This window comes from Centropristis striata, chromosome 3 (assembly GCF_030273125.1).
Source record: "Centropristis striata isolate RG_2023a ecotype Rhode Island chromosome 3, C.striata_1.0, whole genome shotgun sequence".
In the NCBI taxonomy this organism is placed as follows: Eukaryota; Metazoa; Chordata; class Actinopteri; order Perciformes; family Serranidae; genus Centropristis; species Centropristis striata.
In genome coordinates this window covers 15997036-16015131 of record NC_081519.1, presented here as the reverse complement: position 1 = coordinate 16015131, position 18096 = coordinate 15997036, and the positions used below count along the sequence as shown (strand labels likewise).

Below are 18096 nucleotides of genomic sequence, written 5' to 3'. Positions count from 1 at the left end.
GATGACAACTTATTGTCTACTGTAAACAATTTATGTTTAAAAAAATGCTAGTTAAAAAACGTATTCTCCAAAATGATCTTTGTCTGTTGAGTCAAGCAGTCAAGTTGGACTCTTGGACTTGGATTTGCTGACTGAGTGCCTTAAACACTTCCACAGGGAAATGTGCTGAGCCCTCTCCTGTACGCCTTTCACACCCATAACTGCCTACCTGTTCAAATAGCAAAGGATTCTTATCTTATCGTTTAAGGTTCAGGGCCACAATACTTTGCTCACTTGGTAATCAAGACCTGACTTCAGCCTTAAAGACAGTTTGCACATGCTAAAATAGGGTTTGAATATACTCATATCATTTATGCATCATAAAGCTTCTAAACTCCACTCAACTTGCAGCCACAGCAGTGTGTACGACACTGATCAGGAAAACAGTTAACTTGTACAACTGGTGAACAATTAAACGACCAGCTAGACAAGACATCGTGGCTGCTCCTATTCAGGCCTTACATGGCCCCATTGTCATACACATTAAACATGAAAGTTATAGGGTGGATAGGTTAGCATTATGCCTGGCAGGTGGCCGGTGTGCTGCAGACATGCATTAAGTTAGACAGTAGGGGAGACTGGGGACAATTGTGACAGTCTCATTCCTCCAATCAGAAACATGCTGCACATGCTCAGTAAGATCCACCACCACTAGGAAGACAGAGGACACATTTAACATCTGCTGCTGCATTTATTGATAAGAAAGCTGAAAGAAAGAGAGTGGAAAATGAGTGGCAACACATTAGCAAGTGCCAGGCAGGTGTGAGGACAGTGCCAAGCAAGTGGCATCAGCAGCCGACATAAGAGACGCCAAGCTGAATGGCACCACAGTGGACATCAGCCGGCAGCTCAGAGACGACTTCCTCAATTTGCCCTCGACTGTGGCAGGTGTAAATGGTTTGTTTCCACGACAGATCAGATGATATAAGTACGGAGCCCCAGACATGACATAGTAAAAAAAAAATTAAATTGTATTAGTATTTTGTGGCCACGAATTAACTCTGACTGAACTACTGAAGGTGTCTGTAGTGTTCTCTGGACATTTGTCCTTCAATAAAATCACAGAAGATTAAAAGTTCACTATATTATTGATCAGTCTGACGCTTACCTGCATATGAAATGTGCTATAATTGCTTTAAACCATTATGTCAACACTTTGATGATGTTTTTATGCTTGGTCCTGATTTGCTGAAGTCCAATATGACAGCTCATAGAAAACTGATTAGACAATTGCTCAATCTATTTTTACCACAGATAATATCTGGGACAGTGTCAGAGCTAAAGTCAGTTCTTGAATATAATTGTGACCGGGTGAGCCATTTCCCTCCTGGTCACTGCATGACGCTGTGCCAGCTGTGTGCAGGTTAATTGGGGCGGGGCGCGGTGTGTGGGTGTGATTAAAACAGGTGTGTTGGTCACCACTCTCCCTTTTCTGATTCTACACTGCGGCGCGTCTGGTGTGTGTGCATGTCCGTGTCTCCTCGGCGCAACATTAAGGTAGGCATCCCGTCCTAACTGCCGTATTGTTACTTTTATTTGGCCCTGGGGCTTCATCCTCCCGCTCCGTTGCAGAGGCATGGAGCGACGGTGAGCCGGAGGGGGGAAGCAGTTCGGTCGGAGCGCGTGCTTGGGTGCAGTAGAGCTCAGAGGTAGGCTGCTCTTAACTGTCTGCTGTTGCAGTTTGTCTCTCAGTGCGCTAGTTGTGACACTCTCTCTCTTTGTCGCTGTACAGCGGGGCGCTGTAACCAGCGTCTCCCACTCTCCTAGTTCTGCACTTATCCGTTTGGCGTCCTGGTGTGTATCCGGTCATCGGCCACCACGACGAGGTCTGCTGCTGTCCTGGCTCTAAGTGTGGACTGAGAAGCTCCACTGTCTCGGGTCACTCCACGTGTTCACAGTTTCGGTCCTTTGTGGACGAGCTTCAGACAAGTTAAAGCCAAGTTTGGCTCGCCTGTCGCCTGTCTTTTTAATTTTTCATAAGTCAATATTAATTTCAAAGAGTAAATATTTCGTTTGTTTAATTAGCTGTGTTTCTGTTTAGGGTTTGATTAATAATAGTTTGGGTTATTTTTCTCATATTACGTTGATAAGTATATTTGTTTCATTTTTGATTTGTTTCTATTTAGCCTAAGTTGGGTTATATTAGGATTGTGTTCTTTTGTTAATTTGTTTAGAGCCTTTTATATTTCTATTCTGTTAATTGTGTTACCCCTTTGGCTCTTTTAACTGAGATGCCCCAGATGTCCCTACACTGTGCCTGATATTAATTTGTGTTTTCCTTATTTTACTATAGGTGCTGGGTCCAAGCGAGCGGCAGCCTTCCCCTGGTGGTGGTGTTTGACACAGTTTGGTTGCAGTGCACTGGTGGTTTAGTTTGCATTTATCCCCTTTTGAGTTCCCTGCCGCCGTGGTAAGCCCAGCCCTGATTGGTATCTTTTGTTTTCCCCCGCCATTGTGGTTGCCCCATCTGGGTGCACTTGTTCCACCTTGCAACATGCTTATTTTAGTTATTTTAATAATTTTGTTAAATAAAATTGATTTACTTTGAAACCACAACCTCTGGCCCGTGTATGATTCCGGACCTGTGTTGGCCTTTGTAGGGCAATTTCCTGGGTTAGAATCCCAGGTGGCGTTGTTGGCAACTCACATTACACATACACGCATACACAAACACACTCACACCCGCTCCCGCCACATAATGTTTGAATCAGCTGAGCAACAACAACCTGCAAATCAATACAAACTAGATTCTGGTCACTGATAGGCTATGGGTTCCCTCGGCAACGCGATACATACAGTAAGCGCTACTGTAACTGCACGGCTTCGTTCGGTGGCATCATTAAACGCTGCGGCTCATATTGCCTGTGTGTTCCCTCAGCTGAGAGTCTGACACACGATGCTACTTTCAAAGGAGATGATCAGTGAAAGGCACTGTTTTAGCTGATTTCAAGCTGAAACTCTCAAAACAAAGTGTAATAACAGAATGAGGATAACACGTCTGTGAGTCGGGTGAGATGTCAGCAGATAGGCTAGACGTTGTAACAAAGTATCAAACATAGGCCTAATTAAATTGCCTAAATGCGGGATAACAAGATATTGAACAGAATAAGAAAAGACACTCACCTTAAGCACATCACGTATGCTATTGCAGTTCCTAGAGTAGAGAAGGTGCGCTCGATTTGCGTACCCAGCTGTCCAACAATGCTATTATTATTAATTAGTATTTCGTGCGCACATTATACCTACTTCGTGGCCACAAATTAGTATTTTGTGCGCACGTTATACTTATTTCCTTCCCACGAATTAATATTTCGTGCGCACTTTATAGCTATATTGTGGCCACAATCTAATTTTTTTTTTTTTATCCATGTCATGTCTGGGGCTCCGTATATAAGTCAGTTTTGTGATTTTTGTTTTTCATTCATTTCATTAGTCAGCTTGTTCCATTGTCCAACCTGCCATGTACAATGAAAATAGAAAAAGGAACTCGAGAGCCAAAAAACAGAGACCTCCTGCCTTCAAATGTTCATAGTGTGCTGACTGCATGTATAGAGAGGTAAACTCAATTTTTTTTTTTTTAAAGAAAAAAAGGCTAATAACATTCAGAACGAATAGAGGCACATAGCTAGTGTGGCTCCTTAAGTGTACATATTTCCGCCAGCAGCAGCTTCTGGTGCTGCTGTCAATGGGAGAGGTGGCCTAGGGAGAGAGTATGTACCCAAACACTCTGTAAAACAATTTATATTTAATACAAGAGAGGTTTACAGTTTTTAGATTCACATCAAAGTACATATTATGTATACATTTCAATCTATGACACATGGTTTAACAGTTCTGGACTAAAATGGTATTTTGCCCAGCAGCTAACATCATTGGCACCTAACTAATCAACCAGTTTAACTTCATATTTATAAGCTTATTACTCCCCCAACAAAATAAATGCATAGAATATATATGCAGCTTCTTCTTCTATCCATAACCTGGTTGGTTTTATGGTTTGCACTTCTGTTGTGTTGCGCTGAAGTTGTATATGTTCATACTAAAGTCGGTCAACAGAATCCGTGCCCTCGAAAGGCGCTTGTGGCGTTTCTGAAGTTCGACTCTCTTGGTTTTTATGCTAGAGTCCTCTTCAAGCAGGGCCTCTGTTTTCTCCTTCTCCTGAAGCATCTTCAGCATCTCCCTCTGCAGCTCGATGGCAGACTCCTGCAACATCTGGTAGCGGATCACCATCGGGACCTGGTCAGCCAGACGCTGGCCGGCAATCTGTGGTTCAGAGGGAGAGAAAGGGCTGAATCTGTTTATGTTACAAAGCATGAGAGCGCAGCCAGTCAGCACACAAAACGCATGTTGACAGTGTCTTGGAGAAATTGATATGCTTCAGTACTTTTGTAGTTTCTTATTGGAGAACCATATACACCAAGAGATAAACTAAGTCAAATGTCCTCATATGTGAAAACCATCTGATCACTGCAGTGTAACATTAGCTGCTGAATGTATCTAAATTGCATTCATTGGTTATAACAGTGAGCAAGTTCACGAAAAAAACAAGTCAATGACCCAACAGAGGTTAAATACCTAGGACTCCCGACCAGTCAGTATGAACCAAAGAAGCCCCTTCAAGTATCTACAACCAATTGATTCAACCCTCCTTTGATTTCCAACCTTTATTTACCTGATTACACCCATTTCTCTCTTGCACATCTAATGCAACCGTGTTAGCTCTTCTTGTATAGTGCAACATTCAGCATGGAATAATCTGACTTTATTATTTTATTTATTTATTTATATATATATATATATATTTTTACATATGAGGGCATTTTAATTACTTCGTAATAGGATTGAGCAATATGGCCAAAATCTTTTCTCCCCATACAGGTCATTTCATATCTTCATAACCATATATATCATGATTTCGCATGTTTTATGGTAATTAAATAAATAGTCAATAAATAAAGTAACTAAATGGTAAAGCCCGTTTTTGTAGACTTCTGAGTGAATCAAATTTTGAAAAATGAAAAGTACTGAGAAGTCTCAAGAGTACTGAGCAACAGTTTCAAGTGGATTTAAAAGGCAAAAATAGAATAGATTGATTTAACTACACTGGGGTATTACCAATAAAGCTGAATAAATGAATAAAAATCCTGTAAACTGCTGTTAGAAAACAATACTTTCTCACTCACTACTCTCTCCCAAGTGGACCTTTATACATCATTTTCCACCGTTATTATGCAGAGAGAACCCTGCCCTGAGATGTATTCACTGTTGTATTCTGGATAATGGAGCTTAAAGGAAGTTTGTGACTTGTTGGTAAATACTGAGGTCAATACAGAATGTAAAATGTGCCTGCTGTAAGAAAGGCACAAAATTAAAATCTACACCATGTAAATTGCACTTACTTGGTAATATGATTTAAGGTGCTTAATCATCTCTTTCAGGGTGGCCCCAGTGTCATTATTGCTCGCAGTGCTGCTGGTGCTTGTCTTCACTAGTGTAGAATTCAAAAATGCAGCTTCAGCTTCCCTCTTCCTCTTCCCTAACTTCTTGCTGTATGTGCTGTCCTGAGTGTAAACGATCAACTCCATCTTAAACTGAGTCCTCAGCATGGACTCCGCTTCAATCTCCTTCTCCTTTCTGATGGCTTCAATCTTCATCTAAAGGACATAAACATTCAGCGGTTAATATTCTACAATGTATACATGCTTGCAGTAGCAATGGCCAATGAAAATGATACCTGAGCTGTTCTGATGAGGTTAGGAAGTCCAACAAGGCTGCTCTTTGCCAACATAAACAGCTCTTTCTTCACGATTTCTAAAGAAGAAAACAAATCAATACAGACAAAACAAGATCGAATAAGAATGTACATGTTCCAGTGGCCTGCAATCACTGCAGCATCACGATAGTGTAAGACTTGCCTGCCACTTCCCTGAGTTTCATGACAGCTGGTTCTTCCAGCTGTTTGATCTGCTCCTTGACCATGCCTTCAAAGGTCTTGTAGTTGATGAAGCCCGGTAGTTCTCTTCCACGGTACTTTCGCTCATACTGAGCCACCTCTTTCTCAATATTCCAGTTGACTAGTCAACAACAAGTAAGATAGTCAACAACAACGATATTTGACTATCTTGCTCAATCCTTTACATATTAGTTAAACACATTCAAAGTTATGTAATGACAAAGCTGGTAATGCACTCACATGTTACTCCAGAGCGCTCAATGATTTCTTTCCAGACAGCAAACTCTTTTCTGAGTGTGGCAAAGATGTTTGCTCTGCCTCCAAATTTGAGCTCCTCCCCTGTGGTGAGGCTGATGGCATCCTGTGTAAACGCTGTCACTCTCTAAAACATTACAGGTTCAGAAAAAAACAGAGACGTTAAGAAGCTCAAATCAAACGTGCAGAATTCTGTAAGTATAGGCTGGCAAACTCACGTCAATGAGAAAGCTGAGACGTTCAGCTGCATCAGGAGGGGGTCCTGCACCATATTTGTCCAGCTCTGCCTGAGTACGTGCTAGTTTCTTCTCTATCTGCTCTTCTAGTCGAGGAAGAGATGCCTACAAATTAAATGTGGCAAACCTTTAACGACAGAAGTGGTTAGAGTGCGATGAACCATTGAGGTGAGGCACTGAGAAGTATACCTTGATATGATGCACCAGCTCAAGGGTAAGATTTTCCGCCAGTTTAGGAATGGTGGCATAACCTTCCTCGAACAGAATCCTACAGGAAAAACAAAATGTTACAGAGCAGAGCTCCACAACCTGTCAAACTGAATATCATTGTTTCCATAATTATATTAAAAGAATAAATTTACTGGAAATGCAGATTATCCCTGAAGAAGACTTTCTCTCGTTCTATCGCTTCACTAAGGGACATCTTGTCTTTGATCTCCTTCTGACCCCTGCACCTGACGATCATGTAGCCCTTCTTCAGGGGAATGATTTCATTATGGACAACTGCAACCACTGTCTCTTCTGTTCCTTTGTCCACCAGGTCAGGCTTGGTCAAGATACCTGAGAAAGAGAGAGTCCACTTAGTAAATTAAAGTTTGAGTGACCAGAGAGCTGGTAACCTTTCTTAAGAATTCAATCTATTTACCCAGAGTCCTCTCTCCACCAGGATCCACCTCCTGTGCCATCTTCAAAGCCTCAGTGGTTGCTATGTCCACGTTGCATGGAACAACCACCAAGCTGATGGTTTCCTGCTTTTTGATGAACTTCTGGATCAGTCCCTTTATCTGAAAGAATTCAATCACATTATATGAAAAATAATTATAAAAATATAAACTGAAAATACTATCAGCCACCCCCTATACATGGATGACAACGAGCTAGCAACGTCAATGCCAGGAATGAGCAGGGCACCGACTTATTAATCCACCTCACCAGCATCTAAAGTGAAGACATTGGGACGTTATTTGAACAGTACAAGTGCAGTCAAATGGTGGCAAAAAGAGGTATTACCATATGGCAGGATAACAGACATACAGGACATCACAAGTACCTGGGTATCCCACAGGTGAATGGAAACCATGAAAAGGAAGAAACAAAGTCAGCTACAGCCTATACCCACAGAGAGTGAGGCCGGCCCTGAGGAGACAGCTCCATGGGAAAAGTCATCAGATACCCAGCTGGAACATGAAACTGGCCATCAGAAGTACAGCACTATCCAGGATGAAACAGGATCATCTACATGTACATGCGCAAGAAGGCTGGATGAGCTGCTGAATGAGGCAAAAATCTTACCAGTGGCTAGAAAAAGCTAAATGAGCAGGCAGACACAGAGGTTCTGATCATCATAGCAGGGTGTTAGACCCTAGCTGGCCAAGTGGCCAACCAAGTGGTTGCCATAGAACAGAAACATCTGTACTGAATACAGACAGGAGTTTCCCATTTCCAAATAGGAGACACAACAAAAGGTGGTTGAGAAAAGCAGAGCTAAAATCCTGTGGAACCTCAAGTTCTGGACTGACAAGCAGGTTAATCAACCAGACATTGTGGTGGTTGGCCAGGAACAGAAAACAAGCACTAAAGGCCAGTGTAATAGAGAAACACCAAGGAGTGAAGAAGAACTATTTGTGTTTAATATAAATGCAATAACATACAGTACAACAAAACATGCCCATAGGCCTGCAGAACACACACACATTAACAGTCCAATGGAAACACCACTGCTCACTGTAAAATGGTGTTCTACTAATGCTCAGGAAACAAATGTGTACAAATCCAAAAAAAAGATTTTGGCACATTACCCCACAAAGACAGAAATTTCCTACCAGCACATTTAACACTGTCCTCACCAAGGTTATAATAGTTTTGGATATTTCATTAATTTTAGTTTTAATTTTGTTTTCAATTTTAGTTTTCAAATTCAGTTAGTTTTAATTCGTTTTTAGAGTGAGTTTGCTAGTTTTAATTAGTTTTTATTTTTTGAAAATGCTTAGTTTTAGTTTAGTTTTTATTAGTTTTAGTGTCAGTTTTAGTTTTTTTTGTAATGGGGTATATGTTGGGTGCCAGATTCAATAAGGTCACAATAAATGTTTCCTTTATTTCCTTTGTCTGATCCATCTCAGCCCCAATACGTTTATTAAGTCATAAAACCAAATAGATTAAATAGATTTCATATCAACCAAAAAGGTTTACGTATGAAAAAAGTTGACAAAGACGAAAACGAAGGACATTTTCACTATAATTTCCGTTAGTTTTGTAATCACAAAATACAGTTTCAGTTAGTTATCGTTTTTTTAAAAACTCTCGTTTTAATTTTTATTTCAGTTAACGAAAATGTTTTTTCAATTCTAGTTTTCGTTATTTCGTTAGTTTTCGTTAACTATAATAACCTTGGTCCTCACTGATGTCATATCCCTCACTGTAACATCTAGTGCGCATATCACCTCCAAATCTACCAACAACTTATCATGCTGACACAGATAACAGCAAACCAGCTTCAAAACACTAACATGGACGGACCAACATGTAATTATGAGAAGGCACAGGAATGTGCTGAATGTGTTGAACTGGTAAAAATAACTGAACAGTAACAAGAGCAAGCCTAATGCGTTGCTGTGCCAATCAATTGACTATGACAATTAGCCAGCCTGTCCATAACTGTTAAACTCCGTTAAAAGTCTTGATGCGCCAAACTTACTGTCATCAGTGCGCACATAGTGGAGCGTCACCTGCCAGTCAGAAGGGTAAAGCAGTTTTAAATTTTTCAGGCAGCAGAAACTCTCTCTTTTCCTATGCATTTGCCCCCTGGCTGCACGCACCCAGTACTGTTTGTACCTTTGTTTGTTTGTTTGGACTGTATAAATAGGTTTGTACACAAGAAACCTGTCTATACACGATACATTGATGATATAATGTAGCAAGCAAACTACACATGCTGTGTGATATTTTACTTTAAAACAAACTACTGTGCTGAACTAGCATACCTGCTCTCCAATGTCCTCTGGTTGTCCATGTACAGCCACTCTGGCGATGCCAGGCAGGTCAATGAGGGTCAGGTCTGGTACATCAGGAGAACCGATCTCCAGACTGATGAGTTTGTCACTGATCCCTGCACCTTTCCCAGCTATTCTATTCTGAGCTAGAGAGATAACATGATGTATATTCATTACAAAGAATGGAAGTCTTGATCACAAAAAGAAAAAAATCTATATTTTTAACATCCTTTCAAGCTTCTGATAGTGATATTGCTGTCTGTACCATCGTGAATCTTTTTCTCGACAACTGCAGGGTCTTTTATCTCCTCCTCATGGCCCTCGTAGCTTATATATCCGTACCACTCCTCTCCTTCTTTATTTCTCTTCATCTTCAGTTCCAGAGGACATCTTGTCACAATGCCTGAATTGTAAGAGACAAAAAGAGAGTAAAAGTCAAATTGAAATCTGGTATACTTGGTGAAATGGTGAAAAGCAACAAGATATCTCAGTCTCAAATGTTGGATTTTAAATTATTCACACTAGTTAACAGAGAATGGTCAAGGAAAAAAAGAAAATATCCAGTGAGTGGCAGTTCTCTGGGCCAAATGACGCCAGAGGTCAGAAAAGAAAGACCAAATTGGTTCAAGATGATAGAAAAGGTAATAGTAACTCAGATAACCAAGGTCTGCAGAAGACTATCTCTCTATCTAGATACACTTTGTAGCTAATAAATTGGCTGGTGAGTGTATATCTGAAAATAATATGGTCAATTCTTTTACCTGTTTTAGGTGTTTCTTAGTTATTTGGTGGATAGATGCCATGGATTAAGGAACAAGTGATTCGACACAGATTTTTTACAGGATTTCAGAATACTGTCAAGGCATTTTTTTAAATTTACTTTATTACCTTTAATCATTTAAGGAAACTGTTTAGATTATATTGTGATTTAGATTATATTAGATTATATTATTATACCAATACCTTTTAATATGGACCAGAACTTTTATGCTGTGCTGCAGTCGGCAGGCTTTGCTGTATTTTATCTTCTTTGTAATAAATTATTGAAGCATAATAACTCCAAACTACTGCCCTCACCGCAAGTCTTAACACAAGTTAGCCACTGCAACCGACATCTCTAGTACTATCAGAAATATTTTAAAATCTTTTTAAGTTCTTTAATATTTTAAAAATAAATCTGCTTGATTAGCTTCTAGTCATTCTGTAGATGTTGGTGTGCTGACAAAACATCTCCAAAAATAATTTTGTAATATTGGCCACATGGGGCGATCACCAGCAGATTTTTTTTAAGCTGTATGGCACTTATCCCTCTTTATTCTATAATTGAAATTAGGCTTCATTCATTGTACTCCAGATTAATTTCGAACATGGTTTACTATGATTATCATTTTGTTAGGAGGAAGAATAATGTAGGCTTGACCAAGAGTTTGTGGATATAACTTTTGACAATGTCAACCCTTGTTTCCTATCTTTCATTTCCTTAAAAAAAAAAAAAAAACGTCTTGACTAACTTGTGTGGCAATCATGTGGCAACAGAGTGTAAGAGTATATGAGTGGCATATGAGTTCAGGACATGAGCTCAGGACATGAGCCGCGCCCATACTTATGAAGGTAATAAGATAATAGTCCGCAAGTGCGTTACAGCGTCACTACTTCCGTTCTCTTCTTTCACAATAAGAGCTCATCTTAGAGCATTTCGCTAAAGAGCAACACCACAAAACAGCTTAGAACTAAACAAAATTGCTCACACTCAATAAAATAGCTTACAGTAGTTGTCCCAAGGTAGCGGAATGGCAAACGATTATATCATAGGACTGAGATTGAGTTTCAAATTCTTACGACTGTTCGACTTAACCACCATCCTATATTTTGTGTAAAGTCAACACACAACCTTAAATGTTGTCCATCTGTCATTGTAGCCATTATGGAGTTAGCTGATAGTCTCAGTGACTGTAGCTTACCACTTCCTCTTGGCAGAGCCACCCCTGACAGCGCCTCCAGCACGGAGCTCTTCCCCGAGCTTTGGTCTCCAATGACGGCGATAGCAGGCAGCGCCAGGTCCTTCTCTACTCCCAGAGAGCGGAGAGAGTCAATGAGGTCAATGCAGGGACGCACCCTCTCCTCATACTGTTGGTTCAGAGTGCTCATGATGACGACTTATTGTCTACTGTAAATTAATTAAGCTAAATTTGTTTTGTTCGTAGCGAGTCCACCAGCTGCTCGGATGAGAGAAACTTGAGTGCGACTGCGACAGCAGTGGATGGTTCAGGGATGCAGCGCTGAGAGGAAACGAAAGTTAAGTTAGGTTTCGTTCCTTTCTTTTATGGGACAAACAGCAAACCAGCGATGTTCTTCCAACCGGGGACGTGCAGAGGATGTTATATGTGCAGGGGTACCAATTCATAAAAGGTGATTTTTGCTGATATTCAAATAAATATATTCCTGGAACAAAAACCTTCTGAAACTCTGTCGAAGGGATATTAAAATAGATGTATTTAAAACAAACATGCATAACATGGGTGCTGGTTCAAATTCGACATTGATGAGGACACATATTAAGGTCTGGTGGTCCTCCCCCCAGGTAGGTTTGAGCGTTAGTCTTTTATTCCTGCATTCTAATGGATTTTTATGCTCTAAATTGTGCCTTTTTGCATCAATTTATGGTGAAAATGGCCTTAATTTAGGTAAGAAAAACACAACATTCATGAGCCAAATGACAACGTAAAATCATGCAAACTAATTGTAAAACCAATCCCAACAATTTTAATTTAAACTGATATATTTTCCACAACATTGAGCATGACAGTTATTATTTGAATATATTTTTATTGTGTAAAACCTATCCTTTAATATAAGACTATTATCATTTATATCTGGCTTACAACTATATTCACCATTAATCTGCATGCTTTTCTTTCTCAGCAGCCAAAAGTTTTTTATTTCCTCAAATAAAACCCACCTTATTTTCAGATCAACCCCTCAGTGAGTCGGTGCCTTGTTTCAGTTTGAACTGAACTAAACTATTGTGACTGATCTGTGTAAAAGAGAACCAAGATCTGTTTAATTCAGCAATATGTTAACAGAGTCTGGAAGTATTAAGGCTGGCGGTCATTGGACCCCAACAAATGTGTGTATATATGGAGAGCAGTGTGCTTTTGTTTTACGCATAACATAGCATAACAGGTTAGTCAGGCTAATGGGCGTTTCACAAAGATGGTTGCAGCTTTTCATTTCCCTGTCTTTCATTTCTCTAGTACAAAATTTCATGAATACACCAGTTCCTCTCGTCACAAATTTGGTGGATAGTTTAGCTTTAGTTTTGAGCCTTTATGAATGAGCCTAAAGCCAGCCCAGGGTCAATACTTTAGGTCATCTATTGTTAATTTAAGGTAAACAGATTTTTAAGTCAAATAGATAACAAATCCCACTATAATTATGACTTGAAAATTATAGTGGCAAAATATAAGTGACACGAGGCATAAAACATAAATTTAAATATTTTGTCAATCAATCTATTTTTATCAGTTGTTCTGAGGTGGATTTTGATCCAGATACTGTGGAGAATACGGTTCCCAGAAGATCAGAGGTCACGGTCCATTGGAGGAGTCAACCTGATGAACTAAGGAGCTAAAAAGACAAAGCAAATGCTGCAGGAGGATAAAAATATCCAAAGGACACAAACTGGCAACCCAACAGTTATTTATATTGATTTCTTATAACTGATCTACAAAGCATTAGTAACTCATTTAGCCTTTATTATACAACCCAGATTCCCACAAAATTGGGACATCGTCTAAAATCTGAATAAAACAGAATCTGATCATCTCTTAATCCTTTTTGACAAATAGTTAAAGAAAATTGTACAAAGACAATACATCTTGAGTTTAAACTGATTTTTGTTTTTAAATATATATGTCAAATGTGACTCATTAGAAAATGATATGTTCAACTCACTGTGATTGTGTAATGTTCAAAAACTTGCTCAGCTGTGACAGTCATGAGTAATTAACAGTATGAGGTACAAAGGAACAATATGTTAGCAGGTAATCCAGCTAGATCAGTAGTAGTAATCTACTATGTGTACTTAAATGACCAAATCAAGGACAGAGGTTTAATTGAATAGTTTTTTTCATTTATTATACAAACTTATTGATATTCATCATGACATCCTGTTAAAGGTGTGGTGATGAGACTGGAACTATTAAGGCTGGCAGTCACTGGCAACCAACAAGTATTTGTGCATAGCAGTGTGCTTCTGTTTTACATATAACAAGTTAGTCAGGCTGGGCGTTTGGCAGATAAGTTTATGGATACGTGTCATAACACCCTGTTAAAGGTGTGGTGATTACCATCTTCTCAGTCACATACCCAATCTTATAAGAGGAGGCGCACCACAAACATAAAGCTATGATATACTTATATTTGATATAGCTGGTATCACAGTGAACCTCTGATTTACTGATGCATTATGTACACACCAATGTGCAATGTTGTAGCTGTTATTGTGGTGCTAAAATCTATCATAATATGCAACGCTTGACAATTTAAACAGTTCATCACATTCATATTTGTAATGTGAAAATATTCATCTGCTCAGCACAGCTGTCAGATAGATTAGTGGAACAGAAAATATTTCCTGATGAAATCCAAAGGCGTAAAGGTATCTCAAAAAATAGATATTTATTTTTTAAAAGTTTATTGTAGTTTTTTCACTGGACATGTAGACGTGTCATACGTGCGGGCCATAACCTGATGCTAGTCATCAACCTCACTCAAAATAAATAAAATATGGAAAGCCAGCACTCCCAAAAAACAATCAAATGAGCCGAGATTCCATAACAGCTTGTCAGGGCAAAAGTCGTGAAAAAAATGTAAGTGCAAAATTATTGTTTACATTGTCTCGCATGTAGTTTAATGTAAACAACTTTAGAGGCCCATCAATGTAAAACAAACATAAACAAATATCAAATCTGTATTTGCTGTGGAGATAATAAAAAAAATTACTGTCTTATATGATACTGTCACTATCTGGATGGTGTATACAGTATTTCAAACGATCACAAGGACGACTTGTAACCCATTCGGTCCTCTGCATGGATCTTCAGATGTGTGTTTAAGTTGCTCTTCCTTTTAAAGCTTTTCCCACACACCACACACAAATGGGGTCTTTCCCCCGTGTGTGTCACCCTGTGAGTCTCCATGTCGCCTTTTCGATTGAAGCGCCGGCCACAGTCGGTGCACTGGTACGGCCTTTCCCCCGTGTGGATTCTCATGTGCAAAGTCAGCGCTCCACTCTGTCTGAAGTTCACGCCACATTCCCTACACTGGTACGGTTTCTCTCCGGTGTGGATTCTCACATGATCCTTCAAATGGCCCGACTCTTTAAAGCGTTTACCACAGATGGGACAAGTGTGTCTTCTCTCCTTGATCAAATCATTTACGTCCTCTTCAACTCCAATGCCATCCCTTTCCTCATTGTGGAAGGTAGAATTGCGCCTTTTCTTTTGCCGCATCCCTGTTGGTGTGAGCTCCTTAGTCCTTTCTCCACTCGTCACACCCTCTGTATTCTCTCTATTGTCACTTTGAGCTGCAGGATTGTCTGGATTGACAGAGTAGAAAGGCTGAGTAACTCTAGTCAGTCCAGACAGTTTGCAGCCTTCTTCTTCAGCTTCTCTTATATTTTCCTCTGTGGTGTAAAATGTTTTGATCTGAGGAGGACCTGGGTCATTATGGTCAGGGGGACAGGGGCTCTCGTCTTGTTCAGGGTACGGCTGCTCATCAAACCCTTCCTGCTCATGGTGAGTGGTCTCAAGTGGATCTACAAGGACAAAGATGTGAAAGTATACTACATTTTACAAAAAACCTTTTGTTTAATACACAAACATACCAATAACTATGTCTCATTTCACCCTTTGTTAGTGTTATCTTGTGGTTAATTGCATGCAATGAGAACAACATTCATGACAATAACTTAATATGAAGCAGTTTAGTTTTTTGCATTGCCAAATGGACATGCTACCCAACAAACACAATCAAATTTCTCTGTGTAGAGACCATTTTCAGTGTTTTACTACACTCCAGCACACACATGGATATACAGTGGAAACCGCTAATAGAGTCGGTTAAAAAATATGAACTGCGGGCCAGAACTGGCCCACCAAAGTGTCAAACCTGGCCCGCAGGATGACTGCAAAGTGTGAAAATGAATGAAGTGTGAAATTCAATGAATGGAGTACTCCCATTTCTCCACTGGGGGGTGTGCTGTCCTAGAGTAATAGGTCCTATGCTGGATACACTGTTACAATTCCTGTGTGCTTATGTACAGGCTACGTGACACAACACCTTCAAACTAGGCTGTTAATGCAAAAGCCTCAGTTGGAAAATGTCTTTGTCCAAAAGCTGATAAGCAGATTGAGTGATGGATTTTCCAAGAAAGAAGAACCAGTCTCTATTTTTCTGGGAAACCAGTGTGCTACGTGTTTTCACTGCACCTTTCAGCACTCAAATAATATAGCATTCGGTGCCACAAAGACACTCTTCATGCTGAAAAATAAAAGGACTTGCAAGGACAACTGACAACAAAGAAGATAAACAAATTGTTGTCAGGTTTGAGGAAACAGCAGTCATGTTAAAGACAGAAAGGATTTCGGATCAATTTCAGTATGTTTGAAAACCCTGTTGTGATGTTTTCAGAATGTACTTTTTTTTAAATTATAATGATCACTGTTACAGTCATCAACCACTTTTATGAATCAAAAAGCTTTGGACAGAATCTTTTCCTTGCAAATTGGCTTTAAATATTTCGGTTGGACTAATCAAGTAGTCTGCATAAGTTGTTCATTTAGGGTCTTTTTGTGCAAGACAACAAATGTTTGTTAAAACAAAGCTGATTTTTTTTTTTTTTACTTTACTCCAATGATACTTTGCCTCATAGTCTGTGTTTTTAAAACTTGTGGTTGGTTTTTATGTCTATTTTATAAACAGCACAATACTATTTTAGACTATAGTCTATAATGATTTTAACTACAGTAAAGTTATACTTTATATATACACAATACGTCTACTTACAGTGTATGTGAATTACACACTAGTCATTTAATTTGTACAGTCATTTGAAAAGGGTAGAAGCTGTAAAACAGTCAATTAAATTCAATTAATACCAAGCTGTTTTTTATTACCTTAAATGTATGTAAATATGTAAATTAGATGTTATCTGAATCAAAATAATCAAATGCAGCTTTAGTTTTGCTAGTCTGTGTTTTAATCCAGTCCTCTCCTCACCTTTCAGGGTTTCTCGCTTAAGTCCCGAAGCCTCTGGGTCTATTCCACAGGAGATCTCAGCCTCTCTGGTCGATGGAGATGTTATTAACTCATCAGCAGGCTCAGCTTTGATATCAGCTGTTTTTTCAGCAGTTAATATTTCGTAGAGGCGTAAGGGCGGCTCCTCGTGACCTTCTCTTCTCACAAACTGAGGGGACACAGTGGGATCACACTGCTGCCTACAGGACGGCCCTCGCTCATCAGCCCTCTGGTCGTGCTCCTCTTTAATATGCAGGGGGCTCGAGTGGTCCGGGCTCACATCTGGGGTCCACTCCTCCACATGGCACCACTCAGGAGACACCTCATTATCACAGCGGAGAGGACTGACCTGATGAGCTGCTGAATGACAGGACAAGAGAGAGCATTAGGGAGCTGGTGATCAAACAAAAAAAATCCATAACTTAAGGTCACATTTAGGTCTAAAATGTATAATTAATTCTTAGTTTTAATCCATGCAAAATCATCTGAACCACACTTTATGGATTTATAGAACATGCCCATCATGATGAATGACACAATTTCGCACTGAGCCATAATTTGATATCAATATCTCAAAAACAGAAGACTCATCCACAACACCTCATCTCATAAAACTCTAAATTTAAAGAATGCTGAGTCTTAATCACTATCCACACACCTGATCTGTTTAATTTGACTTGAGGCCAGAGCACCAGTGTTCTCAGGTGATCTATCTCCTGCTTGGACCGGCTGATTTCTCCCTGGCACTGTGTCAGCGTTTTCTCCACCGCCCCGAAGATCTCCACAGCCGCTGCTGACAACCGCTCAGAAATAAACGAGTTTAGATGCTGGAGAGTGGACATGTCTGCCCGGATGCTTTCAGTGTGTGACTTCCTTGTTGTCCACGGCTTCAGTACTCAGACTGACAGACTGCTGTCGCCTCCTGCTGGCCACTCAGGAGACTGCACACTGTGGTTTCACTTCAGGTGCCCATCAAACAAACGTCCGTCTATAATAAAAAACAATGTTTTGAATTCTTAAAGACATCTGGTGGGCTATCTACCTGCAGGAGAATATAGCATAGCATCTCATGCAATATATGCATGTTGCAAGGCAGCATGTGTCTATTTCACTGAATGGCATTAATATATAGAAATAAATAACAATACATTTTAAGACATATGATACACTTCCCTGCAATTAATCGAAGCAAACACTAATAATAATCACTTTGAGAGCATATTCTCAACATAAAGTATGTGAAGTGCATTTTAAAATGATACATTTCACTTTTTAAAAAAGATATAGGAATTATTCATGAATCCTGTGTCTTCTGTAATAGTGG

The 18096-nt window shown here is 39.6% G+C and overlaps 2 protein-coding genes across 2 annotated transcripts; both read right to left on the bottom strand.

Moving 5' to 3' along the window:
• Nucleotides 1–3773: 3773 nt before the first annotated feature.
• On the bottom strand, nt 3774–11771 carry LOC131966420 (interferon-induced GTP-binding protein Mx-like). The gene is made up of 12 exons (XM_059328574.1): nt 11435–11771; nt 9739–9876; nt 9465–9619; nt 7130–7268; nt 6846–7044; nt 6673–6751; nt 6466–6588; nt 6233–6374; nt 5955–6113; nt 5774–5850; nt 5439–5693; nt 3774–4302 (listed from the first exon to the last, which is right to left on the bottom strand). Exons 1-12 carry the CDS (start codon nt 11619–11621, stop codon nt 4030–4032), a joined length of 1926 nt encoding a protein of 641 aa, XP_059184557.1. The 5' UTR covers nt 11622–11771; the 3' UTR covers nt 3774–4029.
• A 1739-nt stretch (nt 11772–13510) lies between these two features.
• LOC131962571 (histone-lysine N-methyltransferase PRDM9-like) lies at nt 13511–17614 on the bottom strand. The gene is made up of 3 exons (XM_059327518.1): nt 17431–17614; nt 16755–17132; nt 13511–15291 (listed from the first exon to the last, which is right to left on the bottom strand). The coding sequence occupies exons 1-3, from the start codon at nt 17612–17614 to the stop codon at nt 14531–14533; spliced, it is 1323 nt and encodes a 440-aa protein (XP_059183501.1). The 3' UTR covers nt 13511–14530.
• Between the last annotated feature and the right edge of the window lie 482 nt (nt 17615–18096).

Coding starts and splice junctions, on each gene's coding strand:
- LOC131966420 (XM_059328574.1), bottom strand. CDS start 11,621: ATGAGCACTCTGAACCAACAGTATGAGGAGAGGGTGCGTCCCTGCATT. Junction 6,752..6,845: donor AGGGATAATCTGCATTTCCA/GTAAATTTATTC, acceptor TTTTTCCTGTAG/GATTCTGTTCGAGGAAGGTT. Junction 6,589..6,672: donor AGCTGGTGCATCATATCAAG/GTATACTTCTCA, acceptor TTTAATTTGTAG/GCATCTCTTCCTCGACTAGA.
- LOC131962571 (XM_059327518.1), bottom strand. CDS start 17,614: ATGTCCACTCTCCAGCATCTAAACTCGTTTATTTCTGAGCGGTTGTCA. Junction 17,133..17,430: donor AGTCAAATTAAACAGATCAG/GTGTGTGGATAG, acceptor CCTGTCATTCAG/CAGCTCATCAGGTCAGTCCT. Junction 15,292..16,754: donor TAAGCGAGAAACCCTGAAAG/GTGAGGAGAGGA, acceptor TTGTCCTTGTAG/ATCCACTTGAGACCACTCAC.